General features: G+C 46.8%; 1 protein-coding gene across 1 annotated transcript in view; it reads right to left on the bottom strand.

Annotated features, from left to right (window-relative positions):
• The window catches only part of LOC115541987 (potassium voltage-gated channel subfamily H member 7), a 47,129-nt gene that overhangs the window by 10,534 nt on the left and 16,313 nt on the right, over nucleotides 1-20,282 (bottom strand). The window contains exons 5-11 of the mRNA XM_030353987.1: nucleotides 15,021-15,252; nucleotides 14,509-14,676; nucleotides 12,456-12,655; nucleotides 9,079-9,322; nucleotides 4,753-4,958; nucleotides 3,437-3,509; nucleotides 1,280-1,600 (exon numbers count right to left, since the gene is read on the bottom strand). Coding sequence (XP_030209847.1) covers nucleotides 1,280-1,600; nucleotides 3,437-3,509; nucleotides 4,753-4,958; nucleotides 9,079-9,322; nucleotides 12,456-12,655; nucleotides 14,509-14,676; nucleotides 15,021-15,252 — 1,444 coding nt within the window. The remainder of the gene's footprint in view (nucleotides 1-1,279; nucleotides 1,601-3,436; nucleotides 3,510-4,752; nucleotides 4,959-9,078; nucleotides 9,323-12,455; nucleotides 12,656-14,508; nucleotides 14,677-15,020; nucleotides 15,253-20,282) is intronic.

Genomic DNA, 20,282 nt, shown 5'->3' with positions numbered 1-20,282 from the left:
TTCTGAAGTGTAGCGACTGAGGCAGAGGCTTATTTGATGAATGGTATGTACTCGCATGATTGGGTTGTAACTTCATGGGTCACACACATGCACACACACACACACACACGAACACACACACACACACACAAACAGACACACAAACACACACAACCACCCAGCTGTGTTGATTAAGGGAATCAATTCTTATGAAATTATGGCATGCTGCCCTCAAATCCAAACACACACACACACACACACGCACACGTACACGCACACCCACACACACACAGACACACACACACACACACACACACACACACACACACACACACACACACGCTCAGACACACAGGGTCGATTCAGGTGAACTTCTGCTTGAGTCCCACTATGTTTTTTATCAATCAGCTTACTGTAAAGTGTTGAATGGGACTCGTGCAAATTTGGTAACAGATTTTTATTCCTAGTGTGTAGTCTTTATATCATACAACATTAACATCCACTATAGAAAGAGTTTCTTACCAGAAAAATATCTTATTTCTTTCACTTTTACATATACAGTGCATGTAAAAAAACAATGGCTCCACCGAGCCAGGGATAAGTATATATCAAGATGTAGGCTGTGTAAGATAAAGAGAAGTCTTACGTTTAATCGCCCACACAACACACTTTATAAAGTACTTCACCAGAGACAACATAATTGCACCCCTTGTCTCTTTTGAATCCTTCGCCTTGACCCTGGACTCTGATTCTAATCTAATGCTTTCCATTATATGACTGAGTAGGCTTTCCCTTCTCATAACTCCTCATTCATGTTTGGATTTTTTAATAGACCTGACATTCTGCTTCTGGGGCTAATGGAGGCTTTCTGGGTGCTTATTTTTTTCTCTATTCCCAAATTAACCTAACAAAGTTAACGAGCCTTTTGTCTGGGAACTCCAGAGGACGTTTGTGGCTCGTGACTCATTGGCTGCCAAGAGCCAGCCAATGAGAACGATCCTGTCAGCGGGGCGACACAGTGAAATGTCAGGTTAATTTATACAGAGACAGTGGTTTGATAGAGCATCAACACGCCTTTGATTTGAATAAAAGAACGGTACTCTTTCTCGGTTGTACTGAAATAGATGCTTCCTCAAGGCGGATATGATAAAACACTTGTTTTTGCGCATGCCTTAATGTCACCTCATTCCTTTTTTTATCCACAATCAAAAAATAACTAACAGCGAAGAATCATCCAACCTATTGAAGTAAACACAGGTGGATGTGTTCTATTTCTTAACCAATCAAAAGATTATCTCACCTTTGTAGGGCGGGATCTGCAGGCCGTCACTCGCCTGGGCGTCCGCGCCCTCGCCCAGCCCGTGGCCGAGGGCGTGGTCCCGGACGACGGGGTACCCGGCCACCCCGGAGCACAGGGGCCTCTGCTCCTCCTCCTCCACCCTCCCCTCCTCGTCCTCCTCCGTCTCCTCCTCCTCTCCCTCCTCATTGGACGGCTTCTCCCGCCGCTGTCTCACCGTGGGGGCGGGAGAGGGCGGGGCTCCGCGGGCCGCCGCCGCCGCCATGAGCTCCTTCTCACGCCTGGCCTCGCAGAGCGCCCGGCCCAGCTCGTGGTTTTGCCGCACTGGTGGGAGAAGGACTGGTTTTATTGACTGGTTTTGTTGGTCTCCATGTAGTTGCTTCGAGAGGATAGTTCTGACAAATTTAGATAGTTTAGAAAGCTTGTTCTGACTAACAAACCTAGATTCGTTTTTGGCAGACTCAGCTAGCTTAGTATGTTTAGTTACGGAAAGCTATGCCAGCTGAGTTTGTTAGCTGTGAGCTAACAAACTGTAAGCTAACCTAGGCGAAAAAGTATCTATTTAAAATATGTATAGGTCCGTATCAATTGTATAGGTATGTATTTAGAGAATGTATAGTTATGTATGTAGAATATTGATAGGTGTGTATTTGGAGTATAGGTATGTATTCAGAGCATATGTATGTTTGTGTAGCAGAGGCGTGTATTTATAGTATGTATCAATACATACCGAGAGTAAGCAAACCTGTGTATCTAGTTTCATGTATATGAAGTTGTGTTTGTGAAAGACGCACGCACACAAAGTACGGTGCGTCCGGGTGGATCGCACAGAACCAGCATCTCTCATCTCTCTGCTCCACCTCTATCCTGTTTCTCCTCATCTCTTACAGGCACACACTGACGCTGCCTTACCAGCACTCGTTACCATGGCGACCAATTAGATCTGCCTGATTGTTGTGCGTGAATAAGTGTGTGTGTGTGCGTGTGTTTGTGTGTGTGTGTGTGTGTGTGTGGAAAAAGAGAGCGAGGGACAGAGAGGACAGATAGACAGACAGACAGACAGACAGAGAGAGAGAGAGAGAGAGAGAGAGAGAGAGAGAGAGAGAGAGAGAGAGAGAGAGAGAGAGAGAGAGAGAGAGAGAGAGAGAGAGAGAGAGAGAGAGAGAGCGAGAGACGGTGAGAGTGAGAGACAAGGTCGGCTGGCTCTCTTGCAACTCCAATTACAAAAGTCGATTGCTACTCAGGATCGACATACAGGATACACGCTGCCGCCCTGGTGGCTGGCGGGGGTCCGGGGGGGTCGGACATACGCCAGAGTGTGATTCGTGGACGTAATGTCTCACCGACTATAAAGAGTCTCTGAAGCCATTATCCTGTGATGTCTGTGAACCTTTGAGGTGATGGAAGGGGATTTGATGTGGCGTAACCAAGGGTGATGTGTAATAAAAGGGGGCGTGTCATGTGACTGAGTTTAAGGTAGTGTGGTGGCCTGTTACTTAGTGGGATGTCATTAAGGGTAATGTGATGTAATATAACTCGTGGGATTTCATTAAAGCTAATGTGATGTAATGTAACTTAGCGGGATGGCGTCGCCGCTAATGGTTTTCGATGCACGTTTGCATGTTGCAATTAAAGGCACTGTGATGTAATGTCAATTAGCGGGATGTCACAAACGGTATAGCGATGGTACTTAGCGATGTGATTAAAGGTACTTTGTTTTTATTTAACTTATGATGAGAGCATTAAAGGTGCTTTAACAACTTTGTTGTTATTTACCTTACGCTGAGATAATTAAAGGTACGTTGTCGATATTTACCAAACAGTGAGGTAATTAAAGGTACGTTGTTGTTGTTATTTAACTCATGGTGAGGTAATTAAAGGTACTTTGTTGTTACTTAACTTATACTGAGAGAATTAAAGGTACTTTAACAACTTTCCTGTTGTTTACCTCACGGTGAGATAATTAAAGCTACGTTGTCGATATTTACCAAACGGTGAGGTAATTAAGGTACGTTGTTGTTATTTAACTCATGGTGAGGTAATTAAAGGTACTTTGTAATTATTCACCTAACGGTGATTTAAGTAAAGGTAAGTTGTTGTTGATTTAATTAAAGGTACTTGGCGATGTAATACGTGCAGCTCATCGTGTCTGAATCTCACCTGTGGAGGATTTTCTCCGGCAGGACGAAGGTCGTTGACCCTGGGTGACGTCTCCGTCATCGGACTCGCAGGCCTGCGGGTCGTTTGTCAGGGACAGACAGACAGACAGACAGACAGACAGACAGGAGAAACAAGAGCAGCATGAGCAACACGCCACCCGAAGCTAACCCCGCGCGGAGTCTTAGCTCGGGTCACACGGAACACGGACACAGTTTATCTGACGTAGAAGGCCGTATATCCGATGGCCTACACGCACTCACTCACACACTCATACAGAGACCAACACACACACACACACACACACACACACACAGAGACACACACACACACACACACACACACACACACACACACACACACACACACACACACACACACACACACACAGACAGACACACACAGACAGACAGACAGACAGACAGACAGACAGACAGACAGACAGACAGACAGACAGACAGACAGACAGACAGACAGACAGACAGACAGACACACACACACACCCATATGCGGCTACGCACAGACTGTATGCAAACTTCCCACAATGTAGAACACCGTCGGTTTCACGCACCCTTACGCAAATCCATCAGCCGAGACCCGGATAGCGAGCTTTAGGCACCATAGACAGACATAAATAAACACGTGTCTCATTCCAAAGGCCAGACTTCAGCCTTTCAGTTCCGCCCAATTGATCCAGAACACAGCGTGTCCACCCCCGCCGTATTAGCATTATAAATGACCGCCAAACCCTCATTACGAGGATAAAGCCCACTTCTCCCTCATTCCTCCCGTCTGCCATCACGTAGCAGATTGGGGAAAACGCACCTTGCAGAAGTACATAGATTGAATCAGAAAAAACGGACAACATCTGCTTTTTAGGAAAAGCCATTAGGCAGCAGAAATCCAACTGCCATATTGATCAAACTAGCAAGGCAGCAAACATACCATCGATTAAGTCTGTGGTTCCTGTCAGTTATCATTGCGGTCTTATACCCAATTCCTCAATTATTTTTCTCTAATTTTCCCGAACCATCCCCAATTGTTGGAGCGGTTTCAAAGACTTGCAACCATGGTGATTTGGTGAGAGTTTCAATCAAAGTGTCATGTTAATTTATAAATCACTCCTTTGTCTTGCTTCTTCTACGCAAATCCCAGCTCTTCTTTTGATGGTGAAATCCACTTTGTGCACGGTGCCTTGGGAGAGCCCGGCTACACAAGCGGCTGGGATACATGTGACACACCCGCCCACCCGTTCCCCAACGGACAAACAAAGCAGACTGCCGCGGCGACGAACCCCCGGCAAACCCTGACGCCCTCACCTTGCCGCTGTCGTCGCGCAGGTCAAAGGTCAGCTCCAGGTTGGCGAAGAAGTGGTCGGCGAACTCGGGGTACATGTCCAGCACCTCAAGGATCTCCTCACGCTGGATGGTGTGGATGTCGCAGTAGCTGAGGGCGCGTACGTCCGCGTTGGACTTGCCCGGCTTGGAGTACAGGTGGATCATTTCGCCGAAGATGTCGTTCTTGCCTTGAGGGCCGGGGGGAACACATGAACACACACGGGGGTCACATGGAGGAAAGAGAACAGGGCAGGGGACGGTGAATATACAGTAAATCGTAGGCCAGGAGAAGAGATCCAAGGAAGGAAAGGGGAAGGGGTGGAGTTATGAACACATTGGAGGCAGGGAGTACGGATTATAGGAAGGAAGGTAGGAAGGAAGGAAGGAAGGAAGGAAGGAAGGAAGGAAGGACGGAAGGAAGGAAGGAAGGGAGGAAGGGAGGGAGGAAGGAAGGAAGGAAGGAAGGAAGGGAAGGAAGGAAGGAAGGAAGGAAGGAAGGGAGGGAGGAAGGAAGGAAGGAAGGAAGGAAGGAAGGAAGGAAGGAAGGAAGGAAGACATGTAAGAGTGATACATTGAAGGGAGGCAGGAAGTAGAGATAAAAGGAAGGAAGGAGGAATGGATGGAGATTAATTATAAATATATTAGAGGAAGGATGAAGGGGAAGTAAGGAAGAGTGGAAACAGACAGGAGACAGGAAGTACAGCAGGAAGGAAGGAAGGAAGGGAGGAGGTTAAGATAAGAGAGAGGCAGAAACGATAAAGGGGACCAAGGACAGAAAATAGGTGGGATTCAAGAAGAGGGAAGGAAAGAAAAGAATAAACAAGGGTACAATCAATGTGGGTAAAAACATCTACAGTGCGGATTCAAAGCCCCAGCACACCCTAAAGAAGCAGCCATAGCAGCAACTATCCACTAGTATTTCAACGAGCCATCCAAACCTCCGTCCTGCAGTGGGATTCATTGCTTTCTAGTGGGTCCTCATTAAACATGCATGACCTGCTCCCCTCGCAATCAGCGCCCAATCCAATCCATCCCCGCCAATGCACATGAGAGACGACCAATCGCAGTGCTTGCTTTGGTATGAGTCATCACAGGACGTTGTTTGTCGGATCTGGGTTATGTTTTAAACTAGACGTGAAGCATAGGAGTCCTTTATTCTTTAAAAAAGAGCGAGGGGGGGGGGGGGGGGGGGGGGGGGGCAAAGGTAAGTGGCATGGTTTGATGAATACATTGAGATGTTATTCATAAACTTTGGTTTCTGCGATTGATCAAACAATGTTTCGGCCATTAACTCGGAGAACCCCTCGCAACTTTCCCACCTCAAACTCCCTCTCTCTGGGATTTTTCTATGCAGGGGTTATGAGATCCTGTAGCCTACTGGTTCCTTGCGGCATGCATCATGCATGATGACCCTATTAACCAGCGCCACACCGCCGTTATGGAAATAGGTTAGGAGTTTGGGAATGTGCCGGGCTCAGATTTTCTATTTGTATAAGCTGCTGCAGTGTCATTGGTTGACTGCTCCTCCCTGATTGGTCTAGGTTAACCACATGAGCACGGATCAAATACGAAATAACAAAACATGGCGGGGGTGGGGGTGGGGGGGGGATCTGGGTCAGGGTCGGGGAGAGGTCACCATGGGGTCGAAGGAGGCGAGGTTAAGGGTCAGAACAAAGAGACAAGAGTAGGAGATGAAAGAGGAAGGAAGTGTTAAAAAGAGCATCAGAGAGGTTGCAAAATAAAGGGAGAGCCAGAAACATGATCTAAGAGAGAAAGGATGAGACAGCATCAACCATTAGTGTATGCGTGCCAAAGAGAGAGAGAGACAGAGAGAGAGAGAGAGAGAGAGAGAGAGAGAGAGAGAGAGAGAGAGAGAGAGAGAGAGAGAGAGAGAGAGAGAGAAATCAACAAACGACAGAGCCAAACAAGAGAGGCGTGCTTGAAGTCTCCATCACCAGCCTCCATAGAGAGAAAGAGAGAAAGAGAAACAGAGCGAGAAAGAGAGAGCGAGAGAGAGAGAGAGGGAGAAAATTAAGTCAACAAATTAAGTAGAAGAGGCGGTGATAAGGGATTGCGAGAGACGGTCAGAATGGAGTGAAAAAAATAGAGAGAGAGAGAGAAAGGAAGAAAGAAAGAGAGAGGGAGCAGGGGAGTTTTTGTTCTTCTTTGATTACATGTGGAAGCCACCGGGCCAGCAGTGCCGGCTGACTCCTGGACCTCTGTCACCAGGCACTCCCCGGGCCGGCAATTAAAGCTACATTCCACCCTGGGTATCCTCTAACAGTGGAAAAAGTGGCCAAGGATTTAAATAACACGTCCAGTGCCTCTCCCTTCCTCACAACCCTAAATGAACGCAGCGCTTCTCATTGTAGCATGAACAGCTACAGTGGAAAGAGACGTTTGCGTTCCCAGCTAGTGAGCCTAACTAGCGTAGCCCGTGGGTTTTCCCTCTGAATGCACTGCTGAGTCTCGATATCCTTGTTTCCCGTTTTACATCGTTATAAGATCTGGGCTTCCTTTTTATTTAGACTATTAGCGAACGTAACCACTAGCTGCACCACAACCACAGCCATGTGTGCTCAACCACCCTGTTTATGAAAATATGCTACTATAATACAATATTTTGAGGCAGTATACCGTTGATAGTAACAAATATTGAATTCTATATCAATATTCAAGTATTGTATTAATTGTATTGTGTCGATATTATTTACATAACGTTTTTCTAGGCACTCAGAGCACTTTCATTGTTGAAGACAATTGTTGTTGTTTTATTGTAAGAATGCTAAGCTAAAATATAACAGTAAGCTAAAATATAACAGTAAGCTAAAATATAACAGTAAGCTAAAATATAACAGTGCAGTGTTTTGTAAAAGGCGTTGTTTTGAGCTCTTAACTCTGGTAAAGGTTGCCCGGGCTCTAGGGAGCGTGGCTGTGCTTTCTCCAACGCTTTCCCCGGGGGTTCAGATCAGAGGAAACACTGTACGCCTCCCTCCCTCCTGTGTCTTTATTAACACACACACACATACACATGCACGCACGCACACAACACACACACACACACACACCCTAGCTTTGCTTTGTCTTTCTCCCCCTACTGGTCTCGCACTCTCTCTCTCTCTCTCTCTCTCTCTCTCTCTCTCTCTCTCTCTCTCTCTCTCTCTCTCTCTCTCCTCTCCCTACATTCTCTCCCTGTCACGCCCCCACTCGCTCTCTCTCTGTCATCCTCCCGACCCACCTCCAACCCTCCCCTCTCTCTCTCTCTCTCTCTCTCTCTCTCTCTCTCTCTCTCTCTCCCTCTCTCTCTCTCTCCCTCCCTCTCTCTCTCTTTCTCCCTCTCATTCTCTCTACCCTCCTCTCCCCTCTCTCTCTGACATCCTCTCTCTCTTCCTATTCCTCCCCCCTCTTTCTTTCCATCCATCCCTCCCCTCCCTTCCTCTCTCCCTCCTCTCCATTCTCCCTCCCCGCCTCTTTCCCTCCCCTCCCCGCCTCTCTCCCTCTCATCCTCTCCTCCCCTCCACTCTCCTCTCTCCATCCCCTCCCCTCCCCTCCCCTCCCTCCTCTTCCCCCCCCCTCCATCTGTACACGTTACAATAGCCTTTGATGGGCGCCGTCTGAGCCAGCGCCAAGTGGACCTCAGCTGCCAACAGCGAACCCGCTATGTGACAGCCAATCGGACCAGCAAGCCCCCCTCCCGCCCTCTCTCTCTCCCACCCACCCTCTCCGCCTCCCTCTCTCTCTCCCCCCACCCTCTATCTCTCTCTCTCTCCCACTCTCTCTCTCTCTCTCTCTCTCTCTCTCTCCATTGTCCCTCTCTCTCTCTCTCTCTCTCTCTCTCTCTCTCTCTCTCTCTCTCTCTCTCTCTCTCTCTCTCTCTCTCTCTCCCACTCTCTCTCTCAGTCTCTCTCTCTCTCGCTCTCTCAGTCTCTCTCTCTCGCTCTCTCTCTCTCTCTCTCCTCAGCCCACCTGCTTCAACCCTAATGAAGGGTGGAGGTCAGTGGGTGGGGGCTGACGGAGGAGTCCAGCCGAGTCGAAAGCCGAGCGCAGAGAAACGTCCTAAGGGAAGGGGAGGCCCCTAAATATCACCGGTCAACGTGCAGCCGTGTTGCAGGGGGATACTACCCACTAGTGCAATCATATTATTATTATTAGGTCATTTACCAGTGGCTTCCTCGTTGACCCGAGCTGAAGGGGAAAAAAAATACAGACATGTACTGGTTACAGACCTGCAAGATCGTCGGTGTGTCGGTGACATACTGCAATACCTCAGACACACCACAAGGGGAGGCGGCTGGAGCTCGGACTCACCCAAGATGGCCACCACGATGTCGTCCTTGAGGATCTCGATGGAGCCCCGCGACAGGAAGTAGAGGGAGGTGAGCACGTCGCCGCTGTGCACCAGCGTGTCGCTGGGTGGCGCGTGCGTGGTCTTGAAGCGCATGGCCAGCGCCCGCAGGCAGCCCTTGGTGGCGCCCTGGAAGGCCTTGCAGCCCTGCAGGAGGTTCTTGTTCAGATGGAGGCAGATGTCCGCCTGCAGGCACTCGGGGAAGCCCTTCAGGACCTGGGGGGGGGGGGGGGGGGGGGGGGGGGGGGGCAGGGGGGAGGGGCGGGGCAGGGGGGAGGGAGGGGCCAAGGCAGATCCGATCAGGTGGGAGGTTCGGTTGTGTTGTGGCAGTCATGTTTTATATTTTACACAGCGTTCAAAAACGATAACAAAGGCGGAACAAGCAGCACGTTGCGATGACGCCGATGCTGTTGACGTGTGTGTGTGTGTGTGTGTGTGTGTGTGTGTGTGTGTGTGTGTGTGTGTGTGTGTGTGTGTGTGTGTGTGTGTGTGTGTGTGTGTGTGTGTGTGTGTGGGTGTCTTGTGGGTGTTCTAGAGGGAGGTGATGCGACGATCAGATCGTTTTTTTTGTCATTTCCTCCAGAGAAATTTGACACAGTTGCCATCTGTGGTTTTTGTTTCCTTCTTCTCAAATTCTTCTTCTGTACTCGTGGAAATACACTGTGCCGTTGCCATGACGATACTTGGTTTGGGCAGCGGGAGGGGCTGGGGGGGGGGTATTTTTGGCAGTAGGACATGCTGGGACAAGACTGAACATAGAAGACTGAACATTTCACAGCATTGCCATAAACGACGACACAAATCTTAAAAATATATTTTTACTTGGTGTAAAATATGTGATGTTCTGGCGCTCATACAGTGGGTATAAATTTGCTCAGCTAAATAAGATAGAACATATCTTGGCACATTTCACACATTTCAATTACTAAGCTAAAGTATTCTGCTTTGCATTTTTGGCATCCAAATTAGCCAGGATTTATCCTGGCCCGAGGGACTTACCTCGGAACAGATTAAGCCTGCTAGTTCAAGGTATCGCCATCGATACTAAATAAATAATTACAGCATTAGGGCAAAGGTAGAATTAGAATTCAAAGCTTTTCTTAACAACAGAGGAAGTTAGGGATTAAGTTAAAGTGTACACTTACCCTTGAGGTACAAGAGGTGGAAAACAATTGATGGGACTTAACATAAGATATAATATTATAAGGCGTAAGAGGTGATAGAGAAAATACTTTGAAAAACAGAGAAGACTGGAGGAAAGCTTAAGACTGACGGACACACACACACACACACACACACACACACACACACACACACACACACACACACACACACACACACACACAAAGGCCCACGCTGGAACAACAAAAACACACTTTGGCATCTGCATCTTCCTGTTAGCATGTGGGGATTCAGTTGGCACATGTTTCCTCGCTAGGCTACTACGCTGTCCGATCGGGCTCTGGAAGCCATTTAAAAAATAAATGAAGCAAAAGACTAAAATAACTAAATCCATATAAGATGAGTAAATAATCGAGAGTGCTGTGAAGATTTGGAAAGGAAAGATAGAACGACATTTGGCAAGTGCAGGGGCCCCCACAGACCCTCCCTATAGGGGGGAGGGATCGGAGACGGGGGGGAGATGGGTCGGTGGGGGTGTATGTGTTTGGCAGCGGCAGGCGAGACTGCATGCGCCCACATCCACAGGCGTGATTCACTCCCTCTGGTTGTCATCGTGGTGTTGTGTGTATGGGTGTGTGTGTGTGTGTGTGTGTGTGTGTGTGTGTTTTGAATACACAGATTTCATGCAAAAAACATGCAAGAGAGAGAGCGAGAGAGCGAGAGAGAGAGAGGAAGAGAGAGAGAGAGAGAGAGAGAGAGAGCGATAGAGAGAGAGAGAGAGAGAGAGAGAGAGAGAGAGAGAGAGAGAGAGAGAGAGACAGAGAGAGAGAGAGAGAGAGAGAGACAGAGAGAGAGAGGAAGAAAGGAAGAGAGGAAGAGAGGGAGAGGAGAGAGAGAGAGAGAGAGAGAGAGAGAGAGAGAGAGAGAGAGAGAGAGAGAGAGAGAGAGAGAGAGAGAGAGAGGAAGAGAGAGAGAGAGAGAGAGAGAGAGAGAGAGAGAGAGAGAGAGAGAGAGAGAGAGAGAGAGAGAGAGAGGAAGAGAGAGAGCGATAGAGAAAGAGAGAGAGAGAGAGAGAGAGAGAGAGAGAGATAGAGAGAGAGAGAGAGAGAGAGAGAGAGAGAGAGAGAGAGAGAGAGAGGGAGAGGAGAGAGATCGAGACAGAGGGAAGAGAGAGCAAGAGAGAGTCTGGCCTGCATGCACTGGAGGAGAAAGCACACACTGTGTAAAATCCATTGAGCGTCGAGCTAGAGGTAGAAAAACCAAAAGGCTGCAAACAACCAAGGCACTCATTCTACCGGCTAACAACGAAAACTGCCCCACTACCCCCCCACTACGACTAGCGTCAAACGGTGCAAGGCTAAGCTAACGTCTACCAGGGTCAACGGCCGCACCACACACTACCCATCAGGTCTACACACAGGGTAATTTCATAGAGACATTAGGGCTGTTCACACCAGTACCTCCTGCGCTTACCAGAGTGGTCGACCCATTCCATTTGATACGAGGCAGACATGGAAGAGACAAACTTAGATGAGTATCACAGCACAAGGGGGGGAAAGCCAGAGTCAGAATCAACACAATATTGCAAAACAAAACAGTTTTTTTTCAAGAAGCGACAAAAACGCTACACAGGCGAGCACAAGACAAACAATCCTTCAAAAAGAAAAGCGGTTTAATTACCCGAATGGATTCTTAAGAAGGGTATTATTTCTTTGTTTAATTATGTCAGCGGGGTACGCAAACTTGGTAAATCCGCTGGATAAGAAATGTAAATCTGGCCACCAGAAGGGATTAGCGGAGCAGAAGTCATCATGCTGAATCTAAATCCAATCCGATCTGCTGACCTCAGGGGCTTCACAGCTCGTGGGATTGATCATGAGAGCGGTGATTCTATCAATTATATTTTCATTTTCATTCATATTTGTTTATTCAAACTATGTGTTTATTATATCTATATTTTTTTTACTAAAAGCACACCGCAACATCAATGGACAAATAAACACTTAATTTAAAAAAAAATTAAAATTAAGTAAAAATTGTAAAACAAATTAGCAGTGGTGATTTTTTAAAATACATTTAGATTCGGTACTCTAACTAAACAAAATATTACAATACACAACAAAGAGTTACTGATTTTATTTTCGCCCCAACCTAAGCCTGTGAGAAAGCAAAAACAAAAAAGACCCAGAAGGTTTCCGGTGGGGCCGCCCCCATGTACCATGTTCATGTCGATGCCGTTGGTGTAGTTCCAGGCGTGCTGGAAGTACTCCTCCAGCCGCTGCCGCAGCGGGTTGGGGATCTGATGGAAGCGGATGAACTCCTTCACCCGCAGCATCTGCAGGTGGTAGCGTGCCGTGCCCGAGTACAGCCGCTGGATGATGGCCGACACGTTCCCGAAGATGCTGGCGTACATCAGGGCTGGTGGAGGGAAGAGGAGGAGGGTGGAGAGAGGGGAGAGTCGCGGTGTTATAGGGCTCCTTGTGTCTGCTTCTTTTTTGCCTTGTCTCCTGCCGTTTTTCAATTAGAAATAGTGAGTATCTGAACGTTTTTAAACGTGGAAACTCCCCCCGCTAAAATTAGGCAATTGACTCCTTTCCTGTTGCCTGTAGACGAGGGTGGCTTTCTGTTTTGTTTTTTGCTTTTCATGTTCTGTGCCATGAATGCGCGGGTAAACAGGGTGAGTATAAAGTAGTAAAAAGGTTTGGTAAACGGTAGAAAACGGGGTTAGTAAACGGTAGAAAGCAGGGTTCATGAACGGTAGAAAAAGGGTTATTAATCAGTAAAAAAACAGGATTAGTAAACAGAAGGGGTTTCAAACACAGTTATTTTATTGCATGTTGTTCCTTTCTATTTACATGCGGATGTTCGGAATTTCAAAGGTGTCATGTTTCCATCACTGCCGATCTGAGCTGGAGCTGATGAATACCTGTGGCTACTACGGAGTCAATTGTCCCGGGAATTAATGCTGATTGTAATCTTTCCCACAAAAGACAAAGCCAGATGTAAATGGGTGACGGTGGGTTTTTTGCCCAGTTGCAAAGGGACTTAAAGTTAACCTCTCTCTTTGTTATTTCCTTAAAAGATAAAAGAATTTTATTTGGTATTATTCTAGCGCACTTTAATTGTATGAAGACTTCTTTATCAAAAACATTTGCTTTGATTTTATTTTCCTCCAGGAGTGATTTGGATTAGCCATTACATTAGCACACATCCTTTATGCATAGATCTGTATAAAGCTATTATCATCGTCCTTGAAATCCAAATGTCAACCTTATAAGTTGTACTCCCAAAAGCACACAAACTTAATGAGACTCAATCGTTATCTGTTTACTATTTAGTCATTGATAAGAGGCTTTTATTCAAAGTAACATGAAGGTGAAAAAGTGAATTCAGATGCAGGTCATAAAGCAGCATGTAGAAGGTACTATTCCACGGGCATCTTGCTCAAGGATAACTACAGAGAAGGGTCGGGACATTGGGGTTGGAACTCAGTACGTTTTGGCTGGGAGTTGACCACTCTCACCAACACCCTTCCCCTTGCATCTCACTGTTTATCTAAACCGTCGATGCAACAGATAGCTTGAGGGCAAAGGGTCGAATATTATGATGGTGTCCATTTCTCGGTGCTGAGAGCAGTTTGGAAACCTTTCTCATTCTGGAACACATTCACACCACCCACTCTCCTTGTCCCTGTCGGTAGATGGCTGTCCTCCAAACTGAAAGGTAGGAGTGTGTGTGAATGTTTCTTTTGAGGAATTCCATTGCCAAGATTTGCAGGGACAGTCGTATCATCAACTGAATTATTTGATGATGCCCTCAAACCAGGTTTCTCAAACAAACTTACAAACACTACCGACCAAAATCCTATTTTAGCATGTTATGCTTTACACAACTCGAACCGCAGATGTGCTAAAAAAAAAGTGGTTGATTAAAGAATCTATTTTTGATGAAAGATCCTATTTATAGTTGATCCTATTTTCTGCCTTCCCTGTTGGCTTCCTATTCATAGGAAGATGAGAAGTTACTATTTATAGGGGGATGAGAGTTATTCCTCTCTCTCTAAGACCACAATTCCGGAAGATTCCAAATAAACACGTGAATGTTAACATATGAAGCTTGAATCAAACCCCTGAGTTTGGCATTAACCCTGCCAGGGCAAGGCATTATCATTCCCAGAGTGACCAGGCCATGCTAAGAAAGGTATTGGACAACATTTTTTAATAATCACACTATAGCCTACAATTATATTTAAATAAACATGCTTCACTCACATCCGATGAGCATGACGCAGATGGAGAAGATTTTCTCGGAGTTGGTGTTGGGGGAGACGTTCCCGAAGCCCACGCTGGTCAGGCTGCTGAAGGTGAAGTAGAGCGCCGTGACGTACTTGTCCTTGATGGACGGGCCCGAGCTGGGGTCGCTGTAGTTGTACTTCTTTCCTGTAGACCCCCAAAAAAGCGGGAGTGAGTCAAATGAGTTTTTACACTTTTTTACACTTTTGTTGAATTGTAGGCCATCGTAATACTCTTTCCCACAAGTTATGTACTGTGAAAAGATTGATATGATTTGTGACACACTCTCGTTATTGTAAACAAATAACAAAACAGCTTACGCTGTTTAGCATCACTCTCACTTTAGCATTGCACTTCGACACATACTGTGTCAGACACATTATCAATGCATACATTACTACAACAGACAAAACGAATACAATTTACAAATGTAATGTGTAAATTATGTAAATTATAATTAAATGGAAATGTTCATCGTGGCAGCAGCTCACCTATGGACACGCCCAGGTTGTCCAGCCAGCCAATCTTGTGCTCCAGATAGGGCTTCTCCACGTTGCCGATGGCGTACCAGATGCAGGCCAGCCAATGGGCGATGAGCGCAAAGATGCACATGAGCAGCATGAGCACTGCCGCGCCATACTCGGAGTAGCGGTCCAGCTTTCGGGCCACCCGCACCAGCCGTAGGAGACGAGCCGTCTTCAGAAGCCCGATGAGCGTGGTGGTCTGGGGGGAAGAAAAAAAAAAAAAAAAAGTGAAACCACGAAAGTTGGCATTTTGGCTAACTGAGCAACGGTGTGTCGTTGGTATTCGTTGTTTGCGCTCCTGTTTTTTGCTAACCCTAAGGCGCACACATGTGATATCTCCATTACTCATCCCTTTGAGGGATGTTAAAATGCTCCAGGCTAACAACCTTGTCCCTAATGTTCGGATTGATGTATCCGTCTCTCCGTAATTCTCTGTGATATTTGTGATGTTTTAAGTAGGTGGAATTGTTTCATGGCTCTCTTGCAAAAGAGATTTCAATATTGAAAAGAATCCCTGATAAATAAAAGTCTGAAGGTCCCATGGCATGCTACTTCATGGATGCTTTTATATAGGTGTTAGTGAGCCCCTAATACAGTACTTGAAGACGTTCAAGAAATGTAGCCTTGGTGCAGAATACAGCCACTACGAGCCAGTCCCACAATAAGCTTTCCACAAAAGTGACGTTTTTTAGAGGCAGGTCAAGGAGGAGGGTTGGGGTGTGGCCCTGAGCAGCTTGCGGCCACGGTACCATGCGCTTGTGTTTACAGTGGATGTATCGTAATGGCGAGGCGCACACAGCTTTTGGCCGTGTTCTGAAAATATTCTAGAACACTCCGGATGCTGTGGCAGGAGTCCTAGAGCTCTATATCTAAATAAGATAATATTATAAATAGATATCTATATCATATAATATATATTATCACGGCCAAAAGCTGTGTGCACCTCCGCGTCTCTTCCACTTTCACATCAATCAGAAGTAGACTGAACTGCGCCATGGGGGAGAAAGGGATTCTTGCCCGCGAATGTTGAGCGCGATTGTCTCCCGCCGGAGCCCCGCTACCCGCTGCCGAGGCACCACTCCCTCGACAGCAGGCAGTGTCGAGGCACCAACGCCCCGCGGCGTTGGTGCCTCGCGCCGGTGGTGCCTCGGCACCAGGCAGCGGAGCTCCGGCTGGAGACTATCACTGGCAACAATCCCTTTCTCCTCCATGTCGTGGTTCATGTACTTCAGGGAGACAAAGCCAAAGTTCATTCCCCCAAAATCCTACTAAACAATCGCTGAGATAGTCCTCCACTTCCACATCAATCTGAAGTAGACTGAACCGCGACATGGAGGAGAAAGGGATTGTTGACCGCGATTGTCTCCCGCCGGAGCCCCGCTGCCCGCTGCAGAGGCACCACTGCATCGGCAGCGGGCAGCGCCGAGGCAACACCGCCACTCGGCGGTGGAGCTGAGTGGGGAGGTAACCCCCACAGAGATGTCAGAGAACCCAGTGTGTTATGTGGCCATAACACCAACAGCAGAACGGTTATCCATACAACAAAGAAGTGTACAACACTTGCGTTACAGTGTGTTTAGTCGCACACACACACATGTGGCGCTCGCACAGTCGTAGCTCATTGTCTCATTGGCGGGCCAAATTCTCTGGGCTGGCAAAGCAGAGAAAGGGGAGGGGGATGTTAGGGGAATTGATATTAATGTTAGAAAACCTTGCAAAATGAAATTTTCATGCAATGGGACCTTTAAATAAACAAATTATAAATAGATAAAGAGTTCTGAATCGTGACTCATAGTTAGACTCAGGCTTCGAAAAAGGAGGAAAGGGTTTAGGGTTTCAAGGAAGCAAACAAGAGACAATTCTTTGCAATGCCAAGTCTTTTCACCACTACACACCACAAAACGATCCTGCGAATCAGACAAACAAACACACCTTTTCATTATTTAGCTTGACAGTTTTACCCAAGGGGCTTTTTGTTGAACCATACCCTTACACAACAGAAATAACAGAAAAGCCAAATGCTGCGTCCTCATACCAATTTCGGCAAAAAAAGCGAAGGGAAAAAAAACATAAGCTGCATTGAATTGAATTGTGTGCATTATGGATAATCGTACACCCAGAGGTCATTCGTCATAGTGACACAGACTCAACACCGGTGTTTGTAATAATGCCGTTTAAAATAACGCGTAAGGTAACGCCGTTATTTTTTCAGTAACAGGGTAATATAACTGATTACTGTTTCCGTCAGTACAACGCCGTTACTGTTACTGTACATTAAAGGCGGTGCGTCACTATGAATTGATTGAATGAACTGCGTATTCTGAACGCACCCCTGGCTCCAAACACAAACTGCTATTGAGGAGACCGGGTGGGTTAACAACGAGATAAGCGATTATGATTGGCTAAGGCAGAGTCATGTTTCATGGTAGCCAATCGGAGCCAGTGTTTTTACACACAAGCCAGGACACGCGCGCCACCCACCCACACACACACACACACGCAAACGCACACACCAAACAGATTCGATGAAACAGCTGAAATGGCGAGTCCGGAGCAATCCGATGAAAAGTTGGCATTTTCTGTAGTATTCGGCAGATGCTCCACAGCCTTTTGTAACTAAGCAAATTTAAATTAAATTGGAAGTATATCAGGGCCTTGAATGGGCAGTTCCACCATTTAACACATTAAGGCCAAGTGGAAACTGCTCAGAAAAATCCAAATTCTTTGACATATAGCAACTTTCTTTTTTTACAGTAACGCAAATAGTTACTTTCCCTGGTAACTAGTTACTTTTATTATAGAGTAATTCAGTTGCTAACTCAGTTACTTTTTGGAACAAGTAGTGAACAACTATAACTAATTACTTTTTTAAAGTAACGTTCCCAACACTGCTCAACCCACAGTATGTTTGAACCCTCGTACGATTTCAGAGCTTTGGGTGTGGCGAACCAACAAAAAAGCGTAACATATTTTGGAAATTTTCCTAATCTCCTCTGAGGTAAAAAACGAACAGATGCTTGACCAATTAAACAGACACACTTTGTTGTCTGTTTGTATCACCCTGTTTCTATCACCCGACTTGGACGCGAAACACGCCTATATAATTGGGGTATTTTGAAGGCCGCATTTTAAACTGTAAATCTATTAGCTAAAGGTTATTGACGGTGGGGAAATCTGTGTGTCGCTTCATCATTCAATTATAAACCTCTCAGACTTAACTGCCAAACAATAGAGAAAATAAACAACGATTAGGTTCTCATACTACATGACACACACACACACACACACACACGCACAAACGCACACACACACACACACACACACACAAGCACACACACACACACACACACACACACACACACACACACACACACACACACACACACACACACACACACACAAGCACACACACACACACACACATACACACACACACACACACACACACACACACACACACACACACACATACACACACACACAGACACACTATCTCCTCCTGTTCCATCGCATTCAAAGCACTATAATCCTCCCTTGTCCTTTTTGCTCGCTGAGCTAAATTACCGCGCAGGCTGTTAGAAGGAACTGTGGCTCTGGTGGTGGATGGAGGCGGGGAGGGAGGGAGGGTGGGAGGAAGGAGGGGGGAGGCGAACGGACATGATATCACTGCCGGGCACTCAGTAAACACAATAAAGTGAGCGTTAGCGGGCGCTAATAGCCCACCCCGCTCCCTGGCGCGCCAGACAATTACAGGCTAATATCCCCCGGGAAATCTGCAGTGATGACGACAACAAACTCCCCCCGGCCCCCCCCAAAGACCCCGCCCCCTGCACTCCTTCACCTAGTTTGCGATAGCCCCGCCCCCATCCAGCACACCTGGAGCACAGATAAGGGGCAGAAGGAATGGTATGACTGTACCTCGTTTTTGACGACGAGTTGATGTCAGACGTCGTGGTTGGGTACAGAGGGCTGCGAGTTGTTTTTGCGCCGACACATGCACATTCAATACACACACATCACCAGAGACGCACACAACCACACACACACACACTCACGCATGCATTGCCCACATAAACGCTCCCACAAACACAAAACCACAGTCACAGGCACACATGCGCATATACTCTCACTCCAACATGCCCACACATGTTTACATGTATACAGGGGCAGATACACACGTTAACGGCAGACTGAGTCACACGTAAACAACACGTGTCTCAATTTCTTGTGCCTTTGGATAATGTTGATGAAATACTAAAGGCTGTCTGACTGCCAGAGCAGACAGACATGCATATTGCCCTGGGCACAGCAGACATTCTGCTATAATATTGATTCAAATCCGATAAATTGAGTTTAATACCAGTTCAGGGCTGGTTGCCCCTTCCCTAATGCCTCCATTAGCTGTAGTATCTCTCTGAGTCATCTCAGCGTCAGAACAGCCCTCCTGATTAAATACTTTATACTGTAAAACCTTTCGGAGGCAGGACAGTCAGCAAAGGTTAGGATGCTTGGCTCAAAGGTTCCGGGTTTTCATCCCAGATGACTACAGTCTAACGCGCAGGCCTCCCTGAGAAAGCAGCCCTGAAACCCTAGTTGATACAGCTCAAATAGCTGGTACTAGAATCCCTGGGATACCCGTGGACCAAGGCTCAAAGACCGAGTTGTAAATAAAAAAGTCCTTGTCTCTGCGACCGTTTGCCTGCCTCCCAGTAACAGCAGGGACACAAGTGGTGTACAACCGGGTTTGTTTGTGTGGTTAAAACCCGCTGAGGTGCTGCACGTTGTGCGCTGTACACTTTGTACACTTTGTGTGTGTTCCTCTGAGCGATGAAGCATCAAACGTCAGTGAACAGCGTGTACTTCGCCGTCGTTCTCGGTTCTGCCCTGGAGTTGTAGTGTCTTGTTACTTTGCTTGTCATGGCTAAATTTAGGATCAAGGCAGATCTCCATTTCAAAGGAAAAACATTTTTTTGGGTTAGAATTGGATATTGTATAGGTTGAACTGTGTCCATTGTAAAAACGACTCTCAGTTGCTGAAAGTGGTATTACCTAAGTGGCCGGCCCAGGGGTAATCATGGGGTATCTTTGTGTAAATTCTCCACAGACTACACCAGAGATGAGGAAGACTCATTTCAAATCCTCGGGTGGAATACAAGCACAGAGATTAAAAGATTTGCAATCTCCTCATGACAAGAGACTCTGCAAACGATCCTGGCTGTCTGGCTAAGG

This window comes from Gadus morhua, chromosome 4 (genome assembly GCF_902167405.1).
Source record: "Gadus morhua chromosome 4, gadMor3.0, whole genome shotgun sequence".
NCBI lineage: Eukaryota > Metazoa > Chordata > Actinopteri > Gadiformes > Gadidae > Gadus > Gadus morhua.
This window is presented reverse-complemented; position numbering and strand designations above follow the sequence as displayed.